This window comes from Morchella importuna (genome assembly GCF_003444635.1).
Source record: "Morchella importuna strain M04M26 chromosome Unknown Morimp01GS040, whole genome shotgun sequence".
NCBI classification, from domain to species: domain Eukaryota; kingdom Fungi; phylum Ascomycota; class Pezizomycetes; order Pezizales; family Morchellaceae; genus Morchella; species Morchella importuna.
The window spans coordinates 105,909-126,318 of NW_025763437.1; the positions used below are offsets into that span (position 1 = coordinate 105,909).

General features: G+C 44.4%; 4 protein-coding genes across 4 annotated transcripts; 1 reads left to right on the forward strand and 3 right to left on the reverse strand.

The window, feature by feature from the left end:
* Window positions 1-604: 604 nt before the first annotated feature.
* On the reverse strand, window positions 605-2,605 carry LAJ45_09916 (uncharacterized protein; the record flags this gene model as incomplete). The annotated part of the gene is made up of 4 exons (XM_046119447.1): window positions 605-1,726; window positions 1,977-2,097; window positions 2,271-2,299; window positions 2,366-2,605. The coding sequence occupies 4 exons, from the start codon at window positions 2,603-2,605 to the stop codon at window positions 605-607; spliced, it is 1,512 nt and encodes a 503-aa protein (XP_045967298.1).
* A 2,886-nt stretch (window positions 2,606-5,491) lies between these two features.
* LAJ45_09917 (uncharacterized protein) lies at window positions 5,492-6,478 on the forward strand (the record flags this gene model as incomplete). Its single annotated transcript, XM_046119448.1, has 1 exon — window positions 5,492-6,478. The coding sequence occupies one exon, from the start codon at window positions 5,492-5,494 to the stop codon at window positions 6,476-6,478; it is 987 nt and encodes a 328-aa protein (XP_045967299.1).
* Window positions 6,479-13,173: 6,695 nt separating this feature from the next.
* Window positions 13,174-13,927, reverse strand: LAJ45_09918 (uncharacterized protein; the record flags this gene model as incomplete). The annotated part of the gene is made up of 2 exons (XM_046119449.1): window positions 13,174-13,549; window positions 13,614-13,927. 2 exons carry the CDS (start codon window positions 13,925-13,927, stop codon window positions 13,174-13,176), a joined length of 690 nt encoding a protein of 229 aa, XP_045967300.1.
* A 1,949-nt stretch (window positions 13,928-15,876) lies between these two features.
* On the reverse strand, window positions 15,877-17,160 carry LAJ45_09919 (uncharacterized protein; the record flags this gene model as incomplete). The annotated part of the gene is made up of 5 exons (XM_046119450.1): window positions 15,877-15,905; window positions 15,959-16,306; window positions 16,363-16,744; window positions 16,806-17,001; window positions 17,060-17,160. The coding sequence occupies 5 exons, from the start codon at window positions 17,158-17,160 to the stop codon at window positions 15,877-15,879; spliced, it is 1,056 nt and encodes a 351-aa protein (XP_045967301.1).
* Between the last annotated feature and the right edge of the window lie 3,250 nt (window positions 17,161-20,410).

A 20,410-nucleotide genomic window follows, 5' to 3' on the forward strand; every position in this document is an offset into this window, starting at 1 on the left:
AGCCCCTCAAAGTATTTTCTGCAGGTGATTATGATGGTGCGGAGGGTCAACCGTATGCTACAGATGGAATTGCCTAGCTTAGGGTTTTGCTGTACTACTCATCGATCAGGGAAATCCAGGTTACATCTTGGCCTACAGAACTGGATAACTACAAGTAATCATTTCATAGTTGTCTAGACCTCCTCTCGGTGCACAGGCAGTCCCGGAAAATGAGTACGAAGCACGGTCCGCCAGAATAGATACCTAGGTAGCGGATGTCAGAGAGACGCACATATGACATTGACCAGTGCCTTGGGAATATATTAATACTCTACTACTTATACATACATATTCTGAATATCAGGGACTTGGTTCACATACTGTGGCAGACATAGTCTCGGTCGGTATTAAGGTCGTTCTGTGGCCTAGCTTTTGTCCGATCTTAATTGTGCTATGGCTGTGCTGTACTGTCTCAATTGAAATTGGCGATTGAGCGACGATCTGCATTTCCTTTCCTCCGCACGGTCTTACTTGTCTTCTAGACGCACTAAAAATTCTCCTTTTCAAGAAGCGTGAGAATGGAACAGCATGCAACAAAATCTATTTCTTTTTATTTTCAAAAGTTCTAGCAATCGCACCTTCCAACCCATCTGGGAAAGGTGACCGTTTCTCTGATATTGTCAACCCCAGCCAAATAACAGAGTAGTCTATCAAATCCCATCCCAAAGCCACCATGCTCAGTAGAGCCCCATTTCCGTAGTTCTGCATACCACCTGAGATTCCCCAATTCATCCTCGTCTTCAGGAACAAGGTCCATCTTCTTCATGGCGCCTACAAGTTCCTCATACCGGTGTTCCCTAAGAGAGCCCCCAACGAGCTCTCCTACAACAGGAAGCAGGAGATCAAAGCAGGCTACTGTCTCTCTCCCCTCTTGTGTCTCTCCGCGAGAAGGCAGCATATAGAAAGGCTTTAGATCGCGGGGATAGTCCGTGACAAATACCGGGCCGCCCTTCCCACCACCCCCAAGTGTCTGAGCCAAAAACTTTTCATGCTCGGCTTGCAGCCCCACACCCCATGTCGGAGGAAATACAAACTTGACTTCACCGCGGTTTACGGCGGCTTGGAGCCCGTCAACTGCTTCAGTGTAGGTGATACGTGACCATTCATTCTCGAGTAGACCCTTCCAGCGCTCCTCAATTTCACCGGCCTTTTCACCGGCCGAAGAGAGGGTTTCGGCGCCCACACGCGAGTTTGAGATCCCTCTAACGAGATCCTTCGCCATATCTTCGACTGTGTTTAGAAGTGGCTCCAAAGAGTCTATGAATGAGGTTTCAACCTCCAGCATGTAGAACTCGCTCAGATGCCTAGCCGTATCCGACTTCTCCGCCCTAAACGTCGGCGACAATGTCCACACTCTCGGCAGCGCTGCCGCCAGGGCTTCCAAATGAAGCTGGCTAGACACTGTCAAGTATTTTGGGTCTCTAAAGAAGTGTGCAGCCTTGTTTTCATTGGTCGCGGCGGCATTGGAAGAGACTGTGAAAACCTCGCCGGCACCTTCAGCATCCGAGGAGGTGATGATTGGAGGATGACATTGGACGAATTCATGGGAGGAGAAGAAGGCTGTGAGCCGGGATATCATGTAAGAACGGAGTTGGAGGAGGTTGCTGTTGCCGGGAATACGGGAGCGGAGATGAGGTAATGATCGTAGGTATTCTGCAGTTTGGTACTTCTTTTGAAGAGGGTATGTCTAGAGTTTGATATTGTATCTTAGCCTGAGTTGTTACAGTAGGCGCTTCTCCTACCTCCTCCCATTTTACTTGTGAGGAAACCCAGGTTTCAACTCAGGAACTTTCACTTTAGAGATACAGAGAATTTCTCGTTTCGAAACTTGTCTCATTGTGAATATTCAAGTGCGTGGGGGTGGGTGGTTTAAGGTGGGGGCGCAAGTAATATAATGGTAAAAGAACATTCAGTATGTAGGGAAGGGGATGTTTTACTTCAGGATCTGCTTCTCCAATTATTTTTACTTCTTGGGCCAGTAGTTCTTTCGCCTGTTTCCCGCCAGAAATAGATTTCTTCCATTCTCCCGTAATCTTGACGCTTGCCCCGGTTGCGAGGCTGGATACATAGACCAAGCCTAATGTCAACCTTCATGTTCTTCTGTAGTCGACGACTACATAGATGATCCCAGATTCTAGACCAAAGCATAAGGCGAGGAGAGAGAGTGGAGAATAAGGGGTGTAGAAGTGTAGAAATAGAGAAATGTACAAAAATGGAAATCAAGAACCTACCCCTCACTCTGTTCCTTCGTCAAGACTGCCTGCAAAGGCACCGTAGTCGAGCCATCAGCTATATGTGCAAAAGACACATTTTTCATGCGTCGAACTGAACGGATCCAACCATGCACCGTTACCACCGGCGGAGCCATCTCCTCCTCCCCATTGGCGACAGTGCTGTTTTTGGTCTCTCCGAGATCGACATGGATATTTGAGATTCCATTGAGAAGAGAAACGATGGTTCGCGGTAGAGGCGTCGACTTGGAAGACACCCACCTACGCGGGGCAACGGCACCAAGTCTGGAAGCTAATGATTGTCGCAGGAGCAGGGACTGGTGGGGTAAAACCATGGTGGTGGTGATAATTAGTTTTATTGAGCCTCTGGCTGGCTGTGAAAATTATTGGAGTTCGCTTTTAGCTGAAGCCAAGCTTTTTCAACAGGGCCAGAGCGGTAAGCACAGACCACTCAGGCTCTAAGCTCGTCTGTCCACCTCTACTCTAGTCCCCCTTGAACTCTTTCCTCCACTGGTGTCTCACCTCCGTCTTAGAAAACAGCATACGCAGGGGTAGTAATCAACCTCACGATCATCATGATGGCCTGTCTAAAGTCCTCATGCCCAGCGGAGAATTCTAGGCTTCGTGTTTAGCCTTGCCTGCGTAGCCCTGGTCTTTGCACGACGACGATCACAGCATTCCAAATCACGGCCAGGTTTTTTTCTCATCCCACGGCGCGGCGGATGTTTGATCGGCCCTTTTGACGTCTACGGATGTATGCACCAAAACATCACATCGGGGTGGGGCGATGGCCACGGAAGCGCCAGGTACACCTTTATCGGCTCAGTTCTTGATGCCGAGTCACCGCTGCCGACCTGATTCAGGCGACCCGGAAGCCGAGCCTAAATAGAATCTGTGAATTACAACTCCGCGGAACTCAATATTCATGTCTCGCTGGTGGTGGTTTGGGGCATTTATTTGAAGGCTAGCTCCGGAGTCCAGATCTAGACGCCTACACAGGAGTATGGTGTACACGGGCATGGTGCTTCAAGAAGGAATCGACGAAATTAAGAAAGTCAAAACAGTAGAAGTCTTTATTTGATACAGGGAATATTATCTATATGCTTTGTGATATTCTCCACATATTCTGTCCTCATTTTTTGCCGTTCTTAGCTGTTGCACCATACACCGCCGTGAGTACTATCCCAGTGAGCGTCTAGAGCAAGGTCAACCACATACTCTAATTAAACACATACTTACTGCAAGTACCAATATCTGACTACTACATGTATTCAGGAGCCTGGTACGTACATATATCTAGGCGTATCGGCGTATACGTATGCGTGTATGTAATCATAAAGGTCCCACGAGAGAGTCAAGATATATGTACATGTATGTACTACTAGCCCAAACTATCCACGAAATTACAATACCAATCATCATTAGTTGTAGTCGTCAACCCGAGTTGTGCTCCTCCGGCTCCGCCGATGTGTAGTCTCTAGATATGCAGGAAACCTGAACTCCTTGATGAAGGGTAAAAACGAAATATTCAGCTGCTGAAAATCTGTCTGACTGATTCTGATTGGTATAACTCCCGAGATAGCATTAGGATCGAAAGGTCCTAATTAAAATCGGCCTACCTACCAGAAAATTATACAACAGTGCGAGTGAAAATAATTAAGGCAAGCCAAACTGGTATTCTCATCCCCATCCCTTTTGGCGGGAGGGTAGGGTAGTAGCAGTAGATCTGTGCAATGCACCCGCCAGTCAAATGCGACTCATCTCCCTGCTGCCCTGGAAGAAGGATGTAGAGTAGGTGATCGACTGCAACACTACAGAGTGTACGGATAGTTACATATGTACTTAGTCCTATCAACAGACTAGTTGCATAAGACTTCCGATCGGCGAGGTATTCAGGAACAAAATCGAGAGCCATGATAAAAACCTCCTCAGATTGAGTCGAATCCGGTGTGGCGGTGATCCACCCGCGAAACTGTCTGAGGTGTAATTGTGCCAGTAGTGTTGATTAGCGTTGGTGGTGTAATTATGTAGTGATGTTAGTGATAGTCTACTCTATAAGTTGGTTAGTGGCTGTGACCAGTACCACAATTGCACTTAGCAAGTATTTGTCAAGGGATACGTACTTTTATGTACTGATCCTACGAACCTGGCAGCTTTCACAGGTACAAAAAATCTTGGTCTACTAGCTAAAGCTAGTGAGACCACCTAACTATGTGCAAAACAAACCATGGCTATTCATCCCAAAAAAAAAAAAAAAAAAGGAAAGGAAAGGATGACATGACTTCGAGTGGAGATCGAATTCCCCTCAACTGGAGAAAATCCGGAACATTTGTTTCGGTTATTGACCACTCCTCCAAACTATGTTTTTTTTTAAAAATCTCTAGGTTTACGTACGGGAAGAGGCATACGGATCGATCTATGTTTATTCTTCTGCATAGAGACCCCCGGGTATCGATGTAACAACTACTCGGTTGGAAAATGTTCGTTTAAACTTTTGGTGCTATGTAGTGAGGAGAGAGCCTCAGTATTGCCGTTGGTATTAGCTTTCCCAACTGCAAGGGACCAGGCCAATCAATATTACAATGAACAAGTGTCACGTACAGAAGATACATACATCTATCTAGCAATAGAGCCCATCGATTACTCATAACCTACGGTTCGGATTCATGGTAAGAAAAAAGAACAAACCACCCCTTACGTGAGGTTCTAGCTGAGCTTTACCATGGTTTTAGCTGGCAGTATACTACATGTAGCTACATGTAATGGCTCGAGTTAGATATAGGCCAGCCATACAATGCAGCTGATCCAGGTTCAAAAGCCAAAAGAAAACGATCGATTTTCATTGAGTGAACCCCCCCCCCCCCTCTCACTCCCCCTCAACCCCCCACAGCTACCCCCTACTGGGATATAAATTAGGACAAAGAGCCAGCCTTGGGATCCATTGGACAGAGACAAGATTCCATCCAATATTGAAGCCAACCTACACCTACGCCCTATCAAACCGCTTTAGTACGTCGTTTACTTATATACATACAACCACTAGCGGTTGTAACTTCATATAAACAAATCTACCTTTTTATACTAGCTAGCTTTCCATACAACAATTGAAAAGCTCTTCATAGCTATAGCTAGCTAGCTACAGATCAGCTTCATCAGGCATATATATATACTGATATATAAGTATATATATTATATCTCATACTCGTTGAGTATCCTAAACGATGCCGACAAATCGCCAGCGTGCTATTATAGCATCGGCCGAAACAAAGGCCTTACTTCCCGAGGTTCCTCAACGGAGTGGCACAATTCCTACTTCTTATTTCTACCCTTACACTGAACCTCTTCCACCGCTACCGCCAAATCTTCGCCAACGGACACTTCGGACCGCCGTGATAGAGGACCTGGAGCCTCTCGATGTCGCTATACACTGGCAAAATTACTCATTCTCCAAGGATGACCCTACCAGTGCATTTCCATTTGGCGGCGGCGATTATGTATCCTCGTCGTCCGCCCCCTGCGGGCATCGTGCACCTCCCGTGCACTTCAGAACGATAATAGATGGCGGGCAGACAAATCGAGTACTCGTACTCAACACTGCCAACGAGAAGAAGGCCGGAGGCGAGTGGGATGGTGGGATCCTGACCCTCGAGGAAGGGTTCGCACGCCGGTCGAACCTCGTTCAGGCACTTAATTGCACGGACCCACGCACGCCGGCCGTGCAGACATACTATCCGCTACCTCAAACTGGGGCCGTGTACTCGCCGAGTGTCGTGGTGTTTCGTGAAGGGTTCAAGGGTGGCTACACTATCTGGGGGGATGATGAATGGAAAGTGGTCTCAGTTGTATCGGCGCCACCTGTGAGGCGACCAAAAACCGATGAAACTGGGATGAAATATTCCTTCGACGAGGAGAAAAACCTCCAGCGCGATAAAATGAAATCAATCCTGAGGGTTGCGGCACTCAATGGGCATACAAACCTTGTTCTGGGTGGATTTGGAAGCTGTGGTCCGGAGGGAAGTGGTAGTGGGGTGTATAGAAATCCCGTTAGGGATGTGTGTCTATTATGGAAGGAGCTCTTAGAGAGCGAGGAGTTCGTTGGGTGGTTTGCAAATATCGTCTTTGCGCTGGCCGGGGATAGTGGGGGCAGTTGGGCCACAGAGGATAAGGATTGCGCCAAAGAGTTTAATGCTTTCTTCGGTCCTGGTTAAGCAGCTACAGTCGATGATGTCTAATCCAGTGTAACTGGATACTTCTGTTTTTCAGGTAAAGTATAAACTTTGGTGCGACAGTTGGGGTTTCATTTGCGGTGTCCCGGTCTGAGTGTGTTATCAAATTTCACAATATTTTTTAAAGGTTTTTCGTTACTAGAAGGAGGCCAGAGGTTTGTCTGGACTATATTTTTGGAGTGCTGGGTGTTCTTTTTTTCCACGTTCTTTTATTTTCATATATATATGTCCGATTCAGCAACTTATTTTTAGCCGTATTTTTATGAGATCAGTGTAACAGGTATGCAGAGATGAAAGTTGGCCTGGTCCTAAGAGAGCTGGGTACGAGCCTAACCTGGTCCAGGATTCGGGAAGTCTGGTTTACATGATCGGAGTGTTGTTTAGTTAACAATATACTACAATCAAAGGAACTTTCAAGCATGATGAGCCCATCAGCTTAGGGTTAGAGCATTTTAGTCCCAAATTATGGCAGAGATATGGGGGCAAAAATATCCTATTAAAGTTTTTCTTGATAAGTGATCGTGATCCAAGGATGTTGAACGCCCTAGCTTCTATGCCACAAGTGGAGGCTGTGCTGGGCAAAAAAAAGAACTATGACCTATGACCTATGACGTCTGTATGTCTCACACTGACACTAGCCCAGTAAGTAAATCCCCGAAAACGAGTTCCAGCATTAATTGCGCCGTCCATACATTCCACTTTTTCTACCGCCAAGAGAACCGAATGATATTCGGTGATCGAAGCATATGCACCAAAGCCCCAGCCCCTGGCCAGATTTCCCAAATTTATTCCTGCACATGACTCTCGTTACTCATGATCTATATGCTCATTTATTAGGGACAGAGAGATCGAAGCCACTCGGCGCACTAGTGTATGGCGACAGACCCCTTTCTCCCCCTTTGGTGCTCAAATTAATTGAATACGTACGATCTATATACCCATTAATTCATTACTAGTCGGTGCACTAGCTCGGTGATTGGAAGTCACTTTTCTCCCCCAGGATACGGATTTCTAGGATACCCATGGATGTATCGCCTGTTTTGGACGGGGAATTGTTAGCTCTATGGCGACTCACTCCTCAGCTTGGGATATGTTCAATCGGCTGGCTGCCGGATCTATAGAGTATGGAGCTGTAAAAGACCCAAAGACCACACATTCCTATGATTCGGGCCCATACTAGAGTAGATAATGTATCTGTCATTTATATATATGACTGAGAATGTTGGTGTACAGGATTTATTGTTTGAAGCGTACGCGTAGCAGCGTAATAGAGCTACATACTAATAGTGTCAGTGAATCGCGGAGGTTGGCGGAGCCGATTTCCCGACGAAAAATAAAGGTCGTCGATCTAGTCCATTCCGGTATCGTGGTTTGACCGTTGTCAGATTATAAATTTGTTTTTTGCTCAAGCGAATTTCTTTTGATCGGGGAGATTGCCTTAAGTTCGAGCAGACGAATCAAAGCCGTTACCAGAAGGCAGGACCTAGCTAGGGTGCTCCTTTTTCGGAGTGGTACTACATAACTTAGTAGTACCCAGAAGGTTGGGACGACCTTTAGGTCAATCAATACATGTTATTCTTGAGTCCATGACATGCTCTGTGCGGAACTATGGCCTAGTCAGTGGCTGAGAAAAATCATCAGCGGCTGATACTTGACAACTATCGTTCACGGGGTGATGACGGGGGCTGGACCGTGTTGACGGATTAAACCAAAACAGAAAAAATAGAGCATCCAATCTCTCTTTCTCATTGGCTTAAACTCCCCTGTTCGCCAATACACCGTGAACGACAATGCCGGCGGGGCCACCGGCCCACAGTTTAATGGCGATTTCCACACTCGGCAACCGATCCTGAATCTTTGGATCGAGATTGACAGACCCAAAAAGTAATAAGTGATCTCATTTACCTAGTTACTATTGCAGGTCCCTGCACATCCCAATCAGCCCCTGACTCTAAGTGACCCTGAATTTGCTAATCTTCCCATATCTATTTGTATGCTAGATCAAAGACCGGACTAGCCAGATAGCATATCTAGCAAAGTTTCGATCATTCAAGTATTGCGTTCTATCTTGTTATTGTTATTAATGTTGAGTAACTCTTTTACCCCGAGCACTCAACTCAGGATTAAGTATATGTACGTTTCGATTCCAGCTAAACGATAATAGATGGGATGAGACATCTTCATCATGCACATGGGACCTTTTCTTTGTGTCTTGCTTTTTTGGACCGGCAGCTTGAAATAGCTTTCCCAAGTACCTCGTTGTCAATTTGGGGGAATCCGAGGAGAGTAAAACATACTTTCGCGATTTTTGAATCGGTATGTTCCGTGTAATATAATGTCCTTTATCTCAACACGTTTGTTATTACAGTCACTATTGTCAATGAGACAGTCTACTAGTAGGTACTAGAGTTGGACGCAACGGGGCCTGGTAGTCCGACGGATTCTGCATCATGTTGACAGCCTCGTGTGAATTCGATCCAACATCTCCTGGATACGGATGACACAAGACACTTTCCTAGTCTAAAGATACTGCACTAGCTAGTTGGCCTGTAGATATCGACAGTCCATAGGTAGCTGCTGTAGCTTTCTTACTTCTCATGGATCATGGTTGAAAGTCTTTGTTTGGGCAAATAGCCCGTCGATCGGTCATAAATTCCAGCAGGAGTATTGACTAGGGAAGTTCGTGGCGAGGGTCATTATCATCGGGTGTATGCAGAGTGATTATTCATGACCGTTGGGCCAATATCTAACTAAATGGAAACAACCCCCAAACGGTCAATAACCTGATGTTTATCGTGTATCAAGTGATCACCAACCCTTTCATCTTTGGTTCGAGCTTCCTGCATGATAATGCTGATTTAGGCAGCTTTAGAAATGTCGGCGATATTCCTTGTGAAACACTGAGAAGACAGGAAGGAACCCAAGGGCCTGGGTGAACAACTGAAACCATTGCATCTGAATTTTGAACTGGCAACTACTCCGATGCGGACCACGCATACCATTTGCTTTTAAAGGGCTCGTTTTTGTGTCATGGGCAACATGAAAACTTTCCCTAGCTACCCGAATACCCCTCATGCCACCCGAACAGTTAATCATGCACTGTGACTCATATATACTAGAATTTTCGGTGTTCGGGTAGGTTATATGCATAATGGGTGGCTCGGAAAGCTGGCGTCGTCCATCGTATATAACTTTGAAGTACTTGAGGGCCATTTGGTAACGGGGCGACCCTACGAGCTCTGTCCTGTTCGACAGCTAGCTACATGTATACATGTAGCATGTACGATTTGCCAACTTATATATTCTGACATCAACTGACCTATTTAAGAAAAACTTCTTCAACCGATAGTATAATGTATTAAAATATTTTGTGTTTGAAAACATCTTCTCTTGACACTGCTTATCAGCTTCAGATAAGTTGCTAGTTCAACAGATTGTTGTAACGATTTTATTTGTCGATTTGAAGGCCTATATACCTACATGTAGTTATTAACTACATTAATTCAAGTACTAATTGACAAAACACGTAGGGTACATGTGTAGATACGTACATGTTGCCAAACAGCTGAAAATTAACAGTAACTCACTTTTGCCAAGTGTTAAATCAACGGCATAACCACAACGTTGAAGTTACCTTGGGAGTACTGATCGCACGGCAATTACTCGCCTATCTCCGGAATCGATTGGGTATGGTTTCAAATTAAGATGCCACGCAGAGCACATGCCCAGCAGCTTCGACCAACCACCGCCCAGGAGAGTTGAGTAAGATCTTCTTGCGAAATGAGACGACAACGGATCCAATAGCCAACAATCGGTTGTTAGTTCCGCGAGGGTTACGAGTCTAGTGTGTGGAATTGATCAACCATATTAAAGAAGCCCATAATAATTCTCCTCGGACTATTGAATTTGTCTCGGAGTTAACCGCGGTTCATCACGCTCGGGATTCTGAAAACCGGTGCCCGATATTCTAGATCTGTTTCAGTACTTATGCCGGAAGTCTTAGACGGCCACGAGGTGGTTAGGCTTGAACTATTGTATCATAGGCCTGCCGTTTGAACCATACAACTCCCCAGAACAGAATAACCAAGCATCGGGGTGATATCACGATTCGGTTTAGATATCTCCTCTGTTTATAGTGAGACATTCGGAGACCTACAGTATAAATCTCATATCTTTATAGATTTAGAGATGTGCTAATGCGTATACGTAGAGATCTCGGATTTAGTGCCCAATGTTCAGTAGGATAAAAAGGCCGCGGTGGGAATTCTAATGTCGTATTATCATTGGCACTAGGGTGGTTCCTTTTGTTTGCTTCTTTTTCTTACTAAGATTCGACAAGAGTGACGGTAATTAACTTTAGACAATCAAGTCCACATCCAAGCAATCTCGGGAGTATTTTATAGTATGTAATAGAGCTTAAATACTCGCGTCAGGGAAAAAGAACCAGAACATGCAAGTGAGAAAGCAGAGATTATTTGTATAGAGTAGCGCTGAGCTGCCATACAAACTAGGCATTTGCATGTTCTGGTTCTTTACCCAGACGTGAGTAGGGTCCAGTTGATAGAAATAGAGCCCCAATCGTATCCATGATCCATCATGAAGAAATTGGGTAAACTATGCCATAATAGCCCGTCTAGGAATTAAGAACGAGGGTCTATGGCCTCTTTAATGTCTATAGACACGACCTCATGTTCTTGAAAGTTTGTTTTAGATAAAACAGATATTCAGCGCTCGTTGTTTTTTCTTCCTTTCTTTTTTTGGTGGCCGGGCCTTTTGCAGCTCCCACAAATAAATTTCTTGATTTTGTAATCGCTAGGACCTATATTTTGATCATCATTTGCCACTGTAAGAGATTTAGCCAGTAGCCTTGTCTTCGGAGCGATATTTGGGAATAAAAATTGCGTAATAGGATGAGAATTCGAGAGAAATTGATTCCATACCTACGTAACATGTGTTCCCTATAAGAGAGGGTTCTTAGCTAGAGTGACCCTCACCCGTATATGTATATGCAATCAGAACTCCTTTTACCCAGATAATAAGTAATAATTTATAAAATTAATGTTTTAAAGCTGTGGGTATCTCCCCTAAAAAGAGCTGTGTCCAGTGCATGATGTGGAGGAGGCGGAGAGGGGCGAAGTCTCCGAACCAGTGATATACATTACCTGGGAAGGGTCGCCCCAGGTATCTACCTTGGGGTGATCTAAGTCTAAGACACTGAATTATCTCAACGTACAGCCTCCGGTAGAATTATTGTGGAAAACAGGGACCAACCATCACGCCGAGAACAGAGCGATTCTCCAACGCCACATTTCCGCAATAATTCTACCGGAGGCTGTATCTCTATCTCTCCTCATATCGATTCCCGGACCAGTGCGCAGAACAAGGGTTAATATTACAATGGTGTGTATGCTCGATATCCTTCTCTTATTGGTGGATATCCAGGTAAACTCAGATAGAAGTTGTGATAATGCAGGTTCTCCTCGACAGGTTTAGCATCCGATCCTTTTAGCGAATTTCCTCGATGCGATTTGTCCGACCGCTCGAGCAAGCTGACAAGATAAACGCACCTCGATGTCACCTACTACAACCTCATGAATCACATTACGTGGCTGACATTCTGGTTCATATCCCTTACATGACCTCTCACAGATTTTGTTGGCCTTGTATCCGGAGAGAAGGGCAGCCCCGGAAAACTAAACCAAAGGCTAGTTATATCAGTGGCTAAACGTAGAAAACTAGTCTCCGAGGGTACGTCCACCGCTAGATCTATAAAAACCTTGAAGTAACTTAGTCTCAGACAGTGAAGAGTGGGGCTGAGCAGCTGCAGCGATGATTACTTTTCTGGAAAGCAACATTGGTCTCAACGTATATGTGCATTTACTACAAAATCAGTTTTACTCGGTTTAAATATACATGACATTCTTATGAAAAATCTAAGTCCATGTGTAGTAATGGAGTCTAGACAGCTCGGGGCTAGTTTAGCCCCGGAACGGCCCGCACCGTGCCTAGATTAGCGCTGTTCAGCTCCCGACACCCAAGATTCACCCAAACACGCCCACCTCCGTATACAAACAATTCATCCCGGATTAGTTCTTTTGTTACCAGTAAATGCTTGCTTCCTAGGATACAAAAAGCTGTATCCAGAAGGATCACACACCCCAGCAAACAAGAATGCGTGAATACCAAATATTATGACAGAGAGAGGTCTATCAGAACAATAGACACCCCAAACTCTTGTTTATGGGCGCTATAGTATTAACAGTAGATTAGTGATCAAATAGTTCTCTAACAATTTTCTTGCTTACTTGTAAGACCGTTGTTTGGCCAACCTGTTTACGCCTAATAATCTATAATTAACACCAAAAAACATTAATCCACCGGCTTTAATGTTTAGGAATGCTTAACTGATCCTCCACAACCAAAACTCTCGTATAAAATGTGATCTACAATGTTATAACCGAGATGTGAAAATAAATGAATTAAACAAAAACAAAAACAAAAACCGAGATGTGAAAGTTTGAGCCACCGAGTGATTTAGTGTGATTCAATTAGTCATAACTTTCCCCACAAATTTTTCTCCTCTGAAAGTGCTCATTTGAAATCGCTCCCTTAGTGCTCATAATTACATGATGTATGAAAACACACTTAGTTATCCTTAAGCATTTAAAATGGCCCTCCTAGAAGATATAAGGCCTCACTTCGTACACGTAATCCGCCACAAAATCGTTGCTGTCCACGCCAACGAAGTTACCAGCATTGTCCTCGAGAGGATTTTTATCCCAGATAGACTGGACGTAAGTGGCTTTATTCAAGGTTGTAGAAGCGCCGGGGAGGCAAGTCTTCCTCTGCTGCTTGTTCTTGGGGAGGACTTCCTGAGCGGGGACTTCCTGGGTGATGTCTTCACTATCATTTAGGCCCTTTAGTCCTGTAGATGAAAACTGAGTTCCCTGTGTGATAATGAAGGTAGAGTTTTCGATATTGCTACTTCTGCGTCCCTTCTTTCTCAATTCTGGGCCGGTTAATTTAACCAGTGCACGAAGGAGAATTCTTATACTATTCACAGTATTAGCGCAGCATAACTCTTGCCTTGTTCTCTTTTTGTAGAATTGCTACACACCTTTCTTTCCCCTCATCAGTCGAGTAGTCCCAAATCCTCCCTTTATCGGCACACCAGTATACAGCCCCGATTCCGGCATTCATGTAATCGACTAACCAGGTTTCAAAACACTCTTTTCCTTTCTGGGGGCCCACAAGTCCAACAAGGTTGGAAGGCTGGCGAAGGTCGCTTTTGATTTGATTGGTGAGGAGGATAAAATCCTTCTCGGGGAAGGCACAGGAAGATTGGAGATAGGCGCGAGAGCGTGTCGAAAGCTGGTTAGAGCTAGCTCTTTCCTGGGAGACTATGGGGAAGCAGAGCTCGTTCGGACTCATATTCTTATGGACAGGAGAGATAGAGAGCTCTCTAGAGCTCGCCTTCCTCTTAGCGGAAGAGTTCTCTGTGGGGCCAGTCTTCTTTTTGGCGGAGGCTATCGCACGGGGGGCTTTGTGGCCGAAGGGGCCTTAGGCGCCATTGTGAGCAGTGGCGATGATTCTGGCGATGCTAGTGGTACTAGTGATGCCGGTGATGTTGGGGATGTTGGGGATGCTTGTGGCGTTGGGGGTGTTGATGTTGAGGGTTGGTGTTGGTAATGTGAAATGAAGTGAAGTAAATTTGGAGATGGAAAAGAGGATTGGGGGGACGTCAGGGTTAGGTCTTATTACTGATGATGGGGACTCACAAAGAGAGGGAGGGAGGGGGGCTTTTAATATCCCACCTAGAGAGATCCCAATTTGTAGTGAATAACCGATACCAACGACAATCGATGTATAATGTACATTAGAGTCCTGGAATTTAGAGTTAGCATAATATACCCTTACAAAATAGTTTTTGAATAAAATCAATTGATAAATGAGCTAACAATAAGGATAATATCCGCAGTGCCCCATCGCGTGGGCCGAGTGATATGTCATGAAGAAGATATATATGTACAGCCGCATTTGAAAAGTATTGGCACTTCCAAGCCAAACTCACGAGGCAGTCCTTTCTGCTTTTCAATTCTCATATTCGAGACAATTGCCAGAGCTGCAATGTCTCTATTGCGGTCATACCTATCAATAAGTTGAGTATGCGCGAGTGCCATGATTGTTGGTGGGCTACAATTCATGAACGACTCAATATAGTAGGGTGCCAGTACTTTTCGAATGCGACTGTACATGGTCATCTCACGTCTGCCATGTTCAAATACCTCGAATACTGATTTATGGTTCTCTGATAGAGTCATACTATCGTTTCTATACGTACATCTACCCTATAATAAGTTATGCGCCTACATATACATGTATTAGTGTCTCGTAAAAAACAGGTATATATTCTCTATTTAGGTCTAAATATATGGCTATTATAGTATACATACATGTATATAGTTATAATTGTAAGCACGCCTTCCGGATCCCCTTTATTTGAGGGTGCCTTTTATGTCATCAAATAGAGGCTACACTTACATGTATGTGTGTACATACTTACATGTACTCATGGAACAAGGAGTCTAATCAAGTGATAGCTCTGTCACGCTGAGCGTCTTACATGCGTGTAGTTAGTCGCATCCATGTTGAATGACGCCACATGTAGCTTCGATGTTTATAAACTCAGTAGATCCTCCTGGGTTTGATTTAGTACATATATTTCACTATTAGATAATCTTGCTACTCCAAACATGATTAGCACTTTAGGTGATCAAGTCAATAGGTGAATTACATGTATATAAATGTACGTAGCGATATCTATCAATAACCAATTGCTAACTAGTACATGTGTTGCACGTAGTATATACACACGTGGAAGTACTACATAAAACCTGGTTGGCCTACTTTGGGTGCCAACTTACAAATAAGGGAGTCTTGTAACAGTAGAATCACGTACACCCGACTAAGCGGGCCATGTCAATTCGAAACAGGTTCGAATTACATATACTTACAATTTGCGCTTTCCCTTCAAATTCCATACTCGTCTAGAACCAATACGCTTTAACAGAACAGAGTGAAAGAAAACTACCGGTATCATTGATATATCGCATGACGTAATTTAATGGGGAAAAAGAAACAAAACAAACCAAACCGTTTAGACAGTAAATAGAGAAGTACCAGCGTCACAAAAACTCTGAAGCGAAAAAAAAAAACATACAAAGCAACCCCGGGCGATCTTGTCTGTCCTAGCTCCGTCAAAAATTTAAAAAAGTTTTTATGATCAAAAATAAAATAGCTCCACCCTCAATGTGCCAATCTAGCCCCGTCAATGTATTCGTAAAATCAATGGAAAATCAACGGGTAGAAGAACACAAGATTTATCGCATAATTTCCTCGAATATAAGTGCTACAAAGAATAAGGTTAGTCAGGCATCTTATCAAAGGTTGAAAAATACGTACTTTTCAGTTGTTCTTTGCTCAACTCGTCCTTTCTCCTGTCAAAGTCGAAGAACTCGTCCGGGATTGGGGGTGCAGTTGGCTCATCCTCGGGGTCATGGTAAGGCTCAAGGTATGGATGCTTGAGCGCATCCTCAACCGTGATACGCTTAGCCGGATTGAACGCAAGTAGCTTCTCAAGAAGATCGAGAGCCTGGGGTGAGGTCTTGGGGAACATTGCAGAGAACGGGATTCTCTTCTTAAACGGAAGCGAGCGGATATATTCACGAGCACGGCGAGACTTGATACCGTAATAGTCTTCCATTGTTGGGGTACCAAGGACATCCAGAATGAGGGTAAGCTGGTGGTGATCTACGGACAATATCAGTAATGTTCCACAGGAAGGCGGGGTGGGAGGTGAAGCATACAATCTTTGCCAGGGAACAACGGTTTTCCACTCAACATTTCAGCCAAGATACAGCCCACACTCCACACATCAATCGCCTTTGTGTACTCTTTGAAGGTCAACATAATTTCCGGAGCTCTGTACCATCTAGTAGCAACATATTCCGTCATGAAACCAGAGTTATCCTCGGTGCTTGCGGCAGATCTTGCAAGACCAAAATCGCAGACTTTCAAATCGCAGTTGGCGTTGAGAAGCAAGTTTGATGGCTTAAGATCACGATGAAGGACGTTCGCCGAGTGCATAGCTTTTAGTGCACGAAGAGTTTGGTAGATGAAATACTGGCAATGGTCGTCCGAGAGATCTTGAGTACGGATTACACGGTGCATGTCGGTCTCCATAAGCTCCTACATGAAATAGATTAGATCAGCTTCATCAAGATCCGCTGACGTATTATCCGGAACTTACTTGGATGAGATAAACCTCAGTGAAGCTGTCGTAATTCCTTGGCTTCTGGATATCGAGAATACTGATGATGTTCTCGTGATTGAAATACCTCAAGAGCTTCATCTCACGGAGTGTTCTCAGACAGAACATGCTATGGTCAAATGGTGTGATTTTCTTGATAGCAACCTTTTGTCCTGATGGTTTGTGAAGCGCCGAGCTGAAAGCTAAATCAGCTTCCACAAGTCCAGGAAACTTGAAATAAAGGATGAAATTACCAAACAACTCCATATGCACCTTCACCAACAACATCCTGGATCTCGTATTGGTCGCTGACGTTGAAAGAGATCTTCCGTGAGGAAGAAGTGTGCCGAGACATTGTTCTTTATCCTCTTACACAGAAACGATGAAATAAAGATGATTTGGAGAGAGCAAGCGCTAGGCTATGCTACACTATAATGCCGAGGAAAATCTGATATTTAGAAATGGGTCAATATTCAATTGTATTCCGATGCGTTGTCAGGTAAAGAGCTTGTGCAGATAGCACTGCAGGACTATCTCACTGAAGGGTAAGGAAACAGGGGAAAGGGTGGAAGAGGGCAATTACATTATCCAAGAAGAAGAGAACGGTAGTATTAAATGAATGTTTCTTTGAAAGAAAGCAAAGTGATTGAAGCTGGTTGATTATTCCTTTGGTGGGAGCGAGCAAAAGAGAAGAAGATGGAAGTGGGCGTGGAGGTGGAGGGGGAGGGGAGGGAGGAGGACAGGGAGAGAAGCAGCAGTAGCAGCAACAGTGAAAAAGGAATAAGAAGAAGGGGCACGCGGACAGTAAAGTAGTAATAGCAGTTTCCAACTAGAATAGGTGAAAGCTGGCTAGAGATTGGATCTCGGGAAGCGAAAAATAGCAACAGTGGTTTTGGGGGGAGGGGAGGAGGGGAGGCGCAGGGAAGGGAAGGAGGGGTCGTTTACCGAGCGTGAGCCCCACACACGATGTCTCAAGGGTCTTCTTCCCTCCCGCAAAACGTTCAACGTTCAACACAAGAATAGCTGACAGAGAATTCTTAATGGCAACGCTAATGATATACTACTAGGATGAAAGTAATAGCGATGAAGTATCATCTAAAAGAGGCTGCGGAGAGGCACTCTTGTCAAGAGCTCATGATGATCAGGCCTGACTGCTCGCCGGAGACGCTGGGGTTTGGGTCACATCACTCTCTGGTACCTTTCTTTGTGATAGTCCCACAAGGTTAGGTCTAGGTGCACCAACAACGCCCCCGGGAATAAGAGTAGCATCGGCACCTTGCTACCTGTACCTTTGTAGGAGTAATTGAGTCCTTGTATCAGAAGAGTAGGGCTTCGAGAATAGTTCCTTTCGAGAGTGGCATAGAAACTACCTAGTACGGCACCTGCTTGCATACGTACGCCGCACTGCGCTGGGTGCACGTATCCAGGCGGCTGCGGCGAAGTCTTGCAATGTCCACCACCTTCACGGCACTAAGTAAGCACCCGGTGAATTAGACCGCAAGAGATTTTCAATCCTTCCTCCCAATATTGGGCTTCTTCTTCTAGCGCCCGAGCTATGCATGTGCTAACTACAGCTATCTACCGGAAAACAAGTATTCTCTACACCTGACTGGAGTACAAGTGCTTTAATATATACATGTGGGCAATACTATCTAGCTCAATGCCAATCAAATGATACTTGACAATGACCTTAAGATTTCTTTAACAAGGTAGATGAAACTTAAGAATCGTGCGATGTCTGAAGGAGGGGTTGATTGCGAGACTCTTGCAACAATGGACGCGCCCTGCCCTTTGACCGCCTGTCTGAGATAAACATCTCAACGACCAGTCCAGTCCATCCATTACACGGCGGATATAGGTGCTTGTCTATTCGTTATGTTGGGTAGATTAATTACCCACCCCCGAAGCGCCCAGTTACGTGTCTCAACCCGCCCCTTTAAGCTTAATTCTTTGGGCCTTCTCCCAATGAAACCAAGATTTCGTCTATCTCTCTCTTACGCAAAAATGGCGCATTAAGCGAGAGTGTACAAACAAGCGCTAGTCTATGGGACTTAATCGACGAGTGACCAGGCATGATCTCTTCTGAAATACGACCACAACATGCAAGAACGTCATTGACATACCGTTATGTCCCCTTTGTAATCTCCACTGATTCGTTTCCTCTCATAATTTTTAAGATCCGACCAACCAGATTCCTTCGATGCATTACTACATGTAGTAGTGTACTTTACTCTAGTAACTGGGGTACAACAATAGCAGCAGTATTGTATTTCGTGCATAAGATAGGGCATACTCCAGGTACTCTAGGATTTTTAGAGTGTATGCATGCGCAGATTAAGCACTACTCTGGAGTTAGTATGTAAATATGTAGCTGGCGCGTGGGAAGGTATGTCAACCGCGGTTCTCTCGCTTAATATGCAGTGTGCAGGGATAACTAATATAATATTCCTTCTTAAATTTTTTGGTAAATACGCACTTGATCAAGGTCATAGACGACTCCATCATAGACGACTCCATCATAGATCCCTCACCCAGAAACTCCACCCTCACCCGCACAGTTACCATATACAGTCAACAAAAAGATATACCTTATAATTGGCTTCTATACCTCTCCTCAACCAATCAAGACTATCAACTGTCCAGGGCGTTAGAGGGGTGTCCAGGTGAACGGTGGAGCCATCAATATAGTAGATTGATGTAAGTGATCAGTAGTAGAAGGGAAGGTGCTGGACGAGTACATGATCACAAGCGCTGAAGACTATACATACATGTACTAATCATAGGACAAAGATATTGGTCTAAGCGTTAAGGTCACCGCATCCGAGAAAAATACTACGAGCTGCTCATGATATATATATATGTTACTGCGATATAATGGCTCTTATTACAACTTCATTTGGAACCTTTGTATGGATAGTAGTACCGCTCTCCCTGTATTGCTTCAGTATTTAATGTTGCACTTATTAATGGCATGAACTTAAATGTAATTACATGTAAGTACACCGTACTTAAGGACGTTTTGCATTTTTCACCTTGAACTTCTGACGAATTTAATTAATGTACGTATCAATACAAGTGGTAATATTCTAGTTCTGACTTCTATATTGTAAGTGGCTCGTTAGTACTGGTGGTGAGAAAAATATCAAGTAATGCATGCATGGTCTGTTTTACCTACATGTCTTATTTTGCGTCCCTGACCGAACAAGTTCCTTTTACAGTATGACGAATTTGTTTCGCCAATTGCAAGATTTGAAAAGTAACCAGAAAGAATCCATATAAACATATTCTTCGTGGATGTGTTAAAGCTTCCTATCTTTTTATGGAGGCTTCGACCATTCATGGACGGAACAGGCTCCTTTAGAATTCTCGGACAGTAGGTACTGCAGTCAGAATCTATATCATGCACGTACCTAAAGTGTAAATTTTAAAGTAGGTACATATGTAAACAGCTGATAGACATTTCTGGCTACAGTACTGTACATAGCTTTTTAGCCTGGGGATTGTGAGACTCGCTGCCCCAATTGGGAAGAACGCTTGAAATACATGCAGCACGAGGTACCGAGCCGTTTGACGTGCATACGTCACTCTAGCCCTTGTTAAGACAT